The following is a 9731-nucleotide window of genomic DNA, read 5'->3' as shown; positions in this document are numbered from 1 at the left end:
GGCGCGGCGTGCGCCCGGAGCACGGGAACGGGCGGCGCGGGGCAGGGGGGCGCGGGAGCCGCGCGGTAGCCCGTGAAACGAGGACGTGGTATTTTGTTAAACCGTACAAAGAGTTTCGTCACTTGGGAATCCTTCCTGAGCAAACGGAACGCAACGATTAGAAACCCTGAGGGGGGGAGAGAGATTTGCTTTCAAAGCCTGAGATTGTTTTTGCAACCAACTCCGTGTATGACTCGGGCAACTAATGTATACCAAATGTTTAGTCTGATGAGCGAGATACATTAAGACAATTTAATTTTTTTTAAACACCTGTATCCGCTAGTGCCAATGTCGAGCAGAGGCAGGGACTCAACTGCACGTGCAAGACTTCTGAAGTGCTCCACATTTGGGACCTTCAGGTGATCTATCTACAGCAACGCGGGTGTAACTGCATCTTTAAAGAAAGAAATGCTACTGGGAATTTTAGACTTCAGCCACTGAAATATTGCAGGGTTTGGTGCAGTTTTAGGGTCTAATGCGAATTGCATCGGCGCATATGTCAAGAAGAGATTCCCATGGTAGCAATCCTTTCATGTTTCTTCTGAATAATAAAAGCGTAATCTGTGAACGTTGTCTGTGGCAGCAGAGAGACCACATAACAGACCACACACCCCTGACTTGCTGGAGCTATCGCTATAAACTGTTTGACAAACTGCCAGTTTCTCTTTTGAAACAAGGTTATCACAGAGGATTGTTTGAAGATGCTTTAGAAGACCACTCAAGAGAACAAGTCTCAGGTCTGCTACTTCTCTATTCCGGCTGTATTTTTCACGTAGTCGAGGTAAGTTACAGAAATTCCTAGTGCGATCAAGTAACCTTGATTCATCTTTGTACAAATTTGGCTTCTAAGGTCCAGCTAACTACAAATGTACAACCATCTCTTACTCCATACATAGGCTTAAAGACCTGAATAATGCTGTGGTGGGTTCAGTAGCTTCCCCCGGGGATTTGCTCCACCCAATGCTTCAGATAACTGCCCCAGCACATTGATCCGACAGAATTAGATGACATGTTCTGTCAGACGTAATGGGAACAACGTGCGTTGTCCTCAGCGCCTGTGACTCAAAGGGAAAGCCCGTGTAGGGCAGCTGATGAATTATTTTTATATTCACAAATTAGTTTGTAATACGCAATTCTGTATAAACCGTACCCTTTCCTCCGCAGTCTTGCAGTAGCACAATCCATCTCATCATCCAAGATTTAGCTTCTCTCCAAAATCAAGTTCATAGGTAAGTGTTTTGTATCACTTAGATGAAACACAATTTTAGCTGAAGTGGTGGAATGCTTCCTTAAGGTTAAACTGAACATTAGCTACGATTACATCAAGCTTTTATTCTTCCATTGAATACCTGTTGATCACCGAGGAGCGGACATTTTCCAGCTAACAGGACACATCTTTTCTGGATGCAGTCAGCAGCTGACAGCAGGCTCTTGCCCAGCCCCCTGCAGCCCATTTTCAAGACACCAGACTTCAACTGTCAACGGCTTTCACAGGTTTCAGAAAGCAGGAAAATCCCTTCCTTAGGAATCGGCTGTTATTATTTCTGTACCCTGCTTTGTAAGCATTTGTAGGTGTACACACTGGAATTCCAGAAATTATCGAGTGTTAGTCACGGTTTTCCAGCCTGCTATTTGTCCTTTCAACACTACCTAACCCGTCCCACAGAGTTCAGTCAATTATTGTCTTTAGCTTAACCTGGGTGTTTCTCTAGGGCCCCGTATTAATTCACTGAAATCCAGGTTCATGAAAACTGCATCGTTTTCTTCGCTGTGAATGGAATTCCTATCAAAGCAAGCTACCATCACACTCCTGCATTTGCTTATTAAATCCCTACTGCTCTTTTGCTCATTTCTTACCCTCACATCTGACCAGTCCGCTCAAGACCCTTGCACAGTACGTCAGTACAACGAGGAAAGGTTTCCACTGGCTGGGGTGGGAGGGCTGTACCACGCTGTACGCATACAACGCTCTAGCATAGCTCTAGGAACGCCAACAACTCGCTGCACAGGTTATGTAGTGGACCATCCGATAAAAACTCCTCGCTGTACTTCAGGATGGAATTCACTCTCTTTCCACTCAGTGCTTTACTCCAGGAAATTAAAGTTTTAGTGGTGGCACATAACATCCCCACCAGACTGTTCCCAGACTGGTACGTGGCAGTAGCAACGTCTCCCGTGATGTGTCCACAAGGCTCGACGCAATCACAGTCTACAGCAGAGGTGGTCGCAGAGTGCCTTACCCTCCTACTCAAACTGGCAGCCTGTATTCAGAGTTCTGAGGTAAACTTCAAATACCTGGGCGATAAGAAATTTACCTGGTTTACCCCCATAAATCCCCCCAAACCACACCAGCAAGCAGCCGCGCTTGTCTCTCAGAATTTAATAGCATATACACCCGAGAGGGCTCTAGAAGCAGTGTTAAAGCATTACAAAACCTCATTATTTTATTCCGAGTTTCTTTGTAGACCTCTGTAGGGTTTATTTTGTACAGCCATTTGATTGAACTGATCAACTGCACCAACATAGCTTAGAGCCAGGTGAAAGTCGCGCATGAAGCCGATGCCTTACGTTGCCTCCTACCCCGGCCCGCTGCTGTGCGCGCTTGGGAGCAGAGGACACAGTTGTGTTTGGCAGAGAAGGGCAAATTTCCTCAACTTTAACTGTGTCATAGCCTGCGCTCTTATTGTAACTGCATTGAAATATGCTGTTTATTATCAAGGATGACAGTGAGGATACGAATGAGAGTGTACACACTCTTGCACACGAGCTGCTAATCCCGGCAGAGACAATTAACTATTTGTATAATGCTGAAGAATGTGCAAGTCCAGAAGACTTTCTGAGAATTTATTTAAGTCCTTCACAGCCTGCCCTGGATTCAGGTACACTGCATACTGTTTGAGAGAGAAACATCAAATTTAGTATCAGAACTAGAATTTGTGGCTCATAATGCTGAATTTTGAGTTACAAAGAGTTTGTTACAGTGCTGGTGTAGTGACAGAGGAAAGCAGGTCTACGCCCACTGACAGAGGTCACCTTCCCTGTTACGAGACGTCTGAACAGGAAACAACTGGGCGGCCACTGGGATTTCAAACTGGGGCGTCATCGAGATAGTCACCAAGTGCAGCGTGTCTTGTCAAGACCTTTATGAAATGCAGTTTTATTTTGTAGTTAAGCCTGAGGTCTAGTTTAGTAGCTTCAATAAAATGTATTATGGATTATTAAGGAATTGATAAGTTAAGTACATTAATTGAATTAATTTACTAGTTATATGAACGTTACCTCAATTGACTAGTTTCCTCTCCCTCCCTCTCATTCGCAGAAACTGTATGGCCTGTTCCATCTCATTTCTCTGCATGATACAGGCTGTATCCAGTGTTTCTCTTTGCAGCTGGACTCATTTGTGTTTAACATGAATCTAGGCATTAAAGACTATATACATATTCATTCCCGGTACGCTTCCGCTACAGTCCTTAACAGAAGAACAAGCTGAGCAGCCAGCGACTCACGAGCTCTTGCCCAGGGAATGACTGTGTAACCTTCAATGTCACGGGAAGCAACGTCACTCAAACACTTGAATAAAGATGCCTTAAGTTGACAAAAGACAATCTTTAATTTTATAAATGTTCACCCAACTGACGAATCCAAACATCCGTTTCAAAGTTCTTTCAAAATTCAACCATTTTCAATGAAAGCACAAAAAAACCACTTCCACAGTTTCATCTTGAAACAGTTGCAAGTTCCACATAAACAAAAGCAGGCTTGGTTAATACAAATAACTATGAAATAAGTATTAAGTACTGATCATTAAGTAGCAATGAAATGATTAAAGATACAGTAAGTTTCCTTCTACAGTATGACAGTCCTTCAAGGCACTAGAATACATCCACAGTATTGACAAGGCGACTGATAACCAGCAGTCACCACCAGCACTCTGGCATTTTTTGGTTCATGTTTTAAAAAGAATCTGCAGCAAATCAGTGAGGGAATGTCTCTTGCAAGGCATCTCCTTGTATTGTCTAAGAACTAGAAATAAAAGTCTAATCGTGACATTAAAAAGATTATTTCCATAATACATGCACTTTAAATAACTAACGTTCCGCTTATTCTTTTGGAATTTCTGCTAATACCATCTGTATTAGCAGCAATTACGCTTCCTATGCAAGTTTCTGCAGTAATTAATTCCTTCCATCCAAGATTTTGAAAACCATTGTTGAGACACAGATCATTAAACTTCTTCTGAATGGCTAAATCACTTCCTCTGTGATGCACAAGTCAAACTCTACACAGTTCTGCCATATCGTCAAAAGAAGCTTTTCACTGTTAGGTCTGTTAGTTTTCCCACCAGGAGAGGAACCTTTAAAGAGTTGGAGAGTTTCCGTTACAGAGCAGTGCTTTCCGTATCATTGTCAATGTCGAGCATGAGATGGTTGTGCAGTTCTTTGCTCGCTGGCTCTGTAAGAAGCTCCGAAGAAGGGTTTTGAAGTGGTTCTTGAATACTGGAATTGGAGTCTGCACAAAAAATGGAATAGCAAGTTTAGCAGCCTGGACAGTGACATCTCATTCGCTAGCGTATTTCTGGTGCATTTCCTCAGAAAGAAAAGGGAAAGGAAAGATCAACAAAGGCTTTTCAAACAGGGGGCTGGCACATATGTGCACATGCACACATGGACACAAGAAGGCTAAGCCAAACTAAACAGCTTACATTTGAGTTGCTTCTCCTACACACCTTTTTTTAGTCTTGTACATAAGAAAAACATTTCTTTCTGACGAATGGAAGACAGCAAGTACGACTTAGTATCAGATTCCTCAATGCCCCTTAAGAGTGATACGTTACTCCAGACTTTCACGTCTAAACACAACGGTCACTCAGCAAAAAAATTTGGCCCCTAAATCATCAGCCAGGTAACCACCACCTACGACTTTTAGAAGCAATAGGAACATGTATGGTGTCAAAAGGAGGCATTGTCACAAGAAGAGGAAGAAACTATTTAAATCAAATGCAGATTAAACCCCTTTCCTGCGTGTAAAAGGGAACATCATGTTCTTTGCCACTTCTGAGGGGAGGAGAATTTTGTTCAAGCCAAGGTGTCCAAGAAGGACCTCAAAATGTTGCATTTCTGGTGACTGACTGCCCTGGTAGGTAGAAGACCAGAAAAATCTGTAACAGTTCAAAAAACGTAATTGAAAAATATTAAGTCAGTATTTTGGAAAGCTAATTTATAATATGCCACGACATCACTTACTGCAATCCAGCAGCTGTTCCAAATAGAAACTCATTTAGATCATTTGAATCAATAAGGAATCCAAATAAATACCTTGCTTTTGAACATAGGTGGCATAGACAGGCATCCTATGAAGACTTTGACTCGTATCTCAAGCATTAAGTCTTAGATTTAGCCCAGAAGTTACTTTATAAAGGTTCAAGTTGAAAGTTTTGAGCTAAATGACACGGAAGAGGCGAAAGCAGGCACAGCACTGCAGTCCGAGTGCAGCCTCCCCTGCGTCCCTCTCAGCCCGCGCCCAGAGTGCCAGCCAGCCTCGGGCAACTCGCAGCGTCATTTTGTATTCAGCGACACTATCCATGTGGTAGCTGGAACTCCATCACCTTGTGGCCTGACACCAACTGGCCTGCCTTGCACAGGACAGTGAAGTGTTCTCATCTCTACTGCTGCAGCTTTCCCAAAAACGCGATTCCAGGATTTATGTTTTCTTGTGAGGCGTGAACTATAAAATTTCTCCCAAGTCTTGTATCAGAGTCTTGAGGACTACCATATTCTGCTAAGATAGCGCTTCAGTGGTAAACGAAATCATCCAGAAGGCACAGAACAAACCATCGGTACTGTTATGACTCGTTAAACACCATCATCTTGGGGGAATCTTTTAAACAGATTTCTCTCCCCAGCCCTCATTCTCATTTTGAAAATCGGCATCCTGGTTACTGGGCTACACCCAGTGAACAGTGCCTTGTGGCACCTACAAGACGGTCACTGTTCAATAGACCTTTGATAGCAATGAAGAAATAATCACTGGGGCTACTTTAAAACCAAACCTTTTCACTTAGCCTCACATTCAGGTGCTGAAAATAAGTCCCCGATCCATGAAACCAAGTTTCATAACATCAGCAGCTCTCCTTTATCCCAACTATACTGTGTAACTGTCGTTTCTACAACAGATGAAAATTTAGGTACTTTTAAAGTCAGTTGATTTAAACTTTAGATTTTTTTAGTCATTTTTACTATTGCTAACAGAAGCAATACTACATAGAAGAATAAACTGCAATGGTGTCAGTTCCTAAAATTCTTCTTGCATTTCTCCCTTACTCAAAATGTTCCACACCGAGCTTGACCACAGAAGAGATGAGCACAGAACCAAGTAGCAGAGGCACTGCGCTCTCCCGAATATCTAACAGTACCTACTGTTACCTTTCAGCTTTCATCTAAAGTACGGTTCAAAAGGTGTACTTCAACTTTAGATGCAGGCACAGTTGTTCTCCCTACCACGACTGCATATTGAAGGACGAATCGGAAAAGGAGGTAACTGAAAGTGTGAGGTGACACAGGAAAGGAGTATTTGTGACAGCTACTTCAAATACAAAATGAAACTCTGTACAAAACGTGTGGATTTATAGATAGGATTTTCTGTACAGGGAAGAAGTACAATGTGAAACTGGCCAGTCAAAACATGAACAACTTTACACATTCTAGTCTCCAATACTTTTAGTACGTTAATGTAAGAGCGAGCATCAAACAGCCATTCTTTTCGCATGCCACGCTAATGATAATGCAAGCAAGCAGTGTTATTTGTGACAGGTTAGTAGTGGGCATTAGCACACACATGATTATGAATTAGCAACATTTTTGGCCAATCATATGCCTTTTCCTTACCATTGAACTTTCCAATACAGTTCCTACTGAATGCAGGTCAAACATCTAGATTATTTAATAAAATTTTTGATTAGAATATTCTTTTCTAGGGCTTACTACTTTAATACCATAAACAGAATTTGAGGCATTACTGAAGTCCAGTACACGGACAAAGGAATTCAACAGCATCCTGAAAACAATTCAGAATTCCTGTTCTGATATTATGAAGTTTGCTGGCAACTTAATTTTGGCTTCCTTTATTCCCATCTGTCTTCCCTTGTTCCACTATTCAAGGTTAAAATTAAAACCAGCTATTTCACATTGTGAATTGGGTAAGTCAGCCTATAATAAGTGCTTGTATGTGCACGTGTAGATGTTAGAGCAGATACTCTTACGTAATATGCAGTGGTGTTAATTCAGAACAAACATTAATCCCTTAAAAAAGATTGATCTGGAAAAGGTGGGTGATCCTGTACAGAGTGTACTGCTGTACGTAAGTCTGAGTATCACTTCAACTGTTCCCCAGGTGGTTTGGTGTTTTTTTGGCAAAACATACTAGATTCTTCTAGGTTCCTTCGTCAGTTCTGCTAGAGAATCCTTCATCATCAGCTTTCTTTTACTGGCTTTCCTGCATGGCAGCTTTCATACTATTGTTTACTGTACACAACTTATGTGGCCAATTTGCTACGGTTTGCACTTGAAAGGAATGGTATTAAGTCTCTCCAGTTTTAACACTGTTTCATTTCAACACTGTTGATTTCAATATTTTTTTATATTTACCCAGTCTACAGGACAGTCGTGTACCTCTGTCATGCCTGTAACTTAATTGAGAAGGAGTCAGCACTAAGTTGTAACTCACAGACTCCCCCACTAATAAAGCAGCGCCCTGCACACCAGCTGGATATTATTTAGAAGGCAAGTATTTCTCCAGTTACACTGGGGTAAAACAAATCCTGCTTGTCTGCTACCATTAAAGCAACTTCCTCAGAACCAGAAAAATTCCCAAATGAAAACAAACACGGTCAACCTATGAAACACGACTTAGAAATTAAGGTTAAGTCTCTCCTTCAAGTGTGACTCATCAGCACTGTTCCCATTCTTAACTTATTTGTAAGTGCTGTAAAGATCCAGGCCCCAACCTTATTTCTGAGTTCAGTTTTGAAATAATTTGCTCTTGTATTTTAAAGATACTGACAAAAAGAACAGAAGTACAATAAGGAAAAGTCTGTTATTTTAAAAAGCAAAGCTACTTTTTAGTTGCTTAAGCAGCTCATTTACCGCTAGTTTCTTGAATTTAAGAAAACTGTACTTCCAACGTGACTTCTCAATCCAATCCTAATTTTAGTCTTTCCTGTAAGCAGTCAAATCTTGAGATAATTCAGGAATGCAGCCTCAACTTTTTCAGCCTGTCATGCAGTTGTTACCTTAAAAAGGTAGTGTCTCTAACCCATTACATATGAATAGTAAGATTATTAACGTGTCGTTTGGCAGCTGCGATTGAACAGACTAGTACTATTAGTGAGGCTGGAGCTGACAGAATGCAAATGCAAACATGCCAGAATGCAGATGCTGCTGGGTGCTTTTCTGCAAAGGGTTTTAGTCACATGAACATGTATTTTGCCAAATAAATTCCAAGTAGTTAAAAATAACTGAAAACCTAGAGTGAAAGCTACATTAAAATGAAACCATAAAACACTGAATTGTAGGAAAGACACATGAGCTTCAGTATTTGCCTGCACTGATGAGAACAAACCTGTTTTAAATGGGTCACTGCTTCACACTCCACTTGTGGACTAGTAGTTCTGGTGACTTTGTGTGAAGTGTTACTCAATTATAGTTATTTTTACAATTTGTTCTAAGAAGTAACTTAATGTTCACAGGACTATTAAAATTAAGCAGCATAGGTCTTAAAATCTCTTACAAACAGAATGATATGTAGTAATGAGATAACACAGAGTTGACAGAGAGCACATATTCCAAAGCGCATATACAAAATAAAGCTACAAATAAAATATTGCTGTGCAGGAGCATTTTAGCTTATATTGCATGTTTCGGGTAAGTACAAACCTTATTCGCAGTAACCATCCCCACCTGTGAAGGCATCATGGGGTAAAGCTGTTAGGCAATAGAATTTATGATTTGCATTCCAATACATTAGTCTTATTCTAGAGAAGCTACAGTGTCACTGGAAAGTTTTAACCATTATTAAATAAGTATTAAAAGCATTAGTCTCCTACATTCATTAACTCTTCCTTCAGAATTTCCTAAAATAAGCAGAGACTCAGCAGGAGAACATTTCAAGACCTGCTAGTTTTGACTGTTCTCAGCAGTTACCCCCCCCCCCCGACTTAAATTAACATTATCCCTATCAAACCAGTAACTACAACCTCCACAAAGTTCCTGTGAGAACACAAAAAGTTTCTCCTTCACGAACGTCTCAAAACAGAAAAAGGCGGCTGCATTTAAAATATGAAGATCTATCTAGAAATTGACCTAAAACATACAGTTAAGTGCATGTGATTCTTCACAGCTTCTGGATGCCCAACTTAAAAGCCCCTCAGGAGACTTCGTTCTCATAAGGTAAAACCTTCACTGTGTTAGTATCTTGTCTATTAGAACATGTATCAGTGACCACTTCTGGCATTTTATTATCTTCTGTATGTGCCAAAATACACTATCCTTAGCTACACCTTCTCCCTCCTCCAAATATTTTGTTTTTTGACAGCAGATGTATAAGCATAATTGAGACTGCCATGATGCTGAGCCTCGAGAAAGCCCTAGAGAGTTGGTTGCTTCCAAAGTAGGAAAAAAAAAAAAAAGGCAAGCTAA

At 41.0% G+C, this 9731-nt stretch overlaps 1 protein-coding gene across 1 annotated transcript in view; it reads right to left on the bottom strand.

Annotated features, from left to right (window-relative positions):
- Positions 1-3629: 3629 nt before the first annotated feature.
- ARHGAP17 (Rho GTPase activating protein 17) overlaps positions 3630-9731 on the bottom strand; it is a 25776-nt gene continuing 19674 nt past the window's right edge. Inside the window, 1 exon segment of the mRNA XM_009329962.1 lies at positions 3630-4548. Coding sequence (XP_009328237.1) covers positions 4418-4548 — 131 coding nt within the window. The 3' untranslated portion in view covers positions 3630-4417.

The sequence above is a fragment of the Pygoscelis adeliae genome, unplaced genomic scaffold (genome assembly GCF_000699105.1).
Source record: "Pygoscelis adeliae isolate BGI_AS28 unplaced genomic scaffold, ASM69910v1 Scaffold508, whole genome shotgun sequence".
NCBI lineage: Eukaryota > Metazoa > Chordata > Aves > Sphenisciformes > Spheniscidae > Pygoscelis > Pygoscelis adeliae.
Note: the sequence above shows the minus strand (reverse complement) of the source record. Positions and strands in the feature narration are given on the sequence as shown.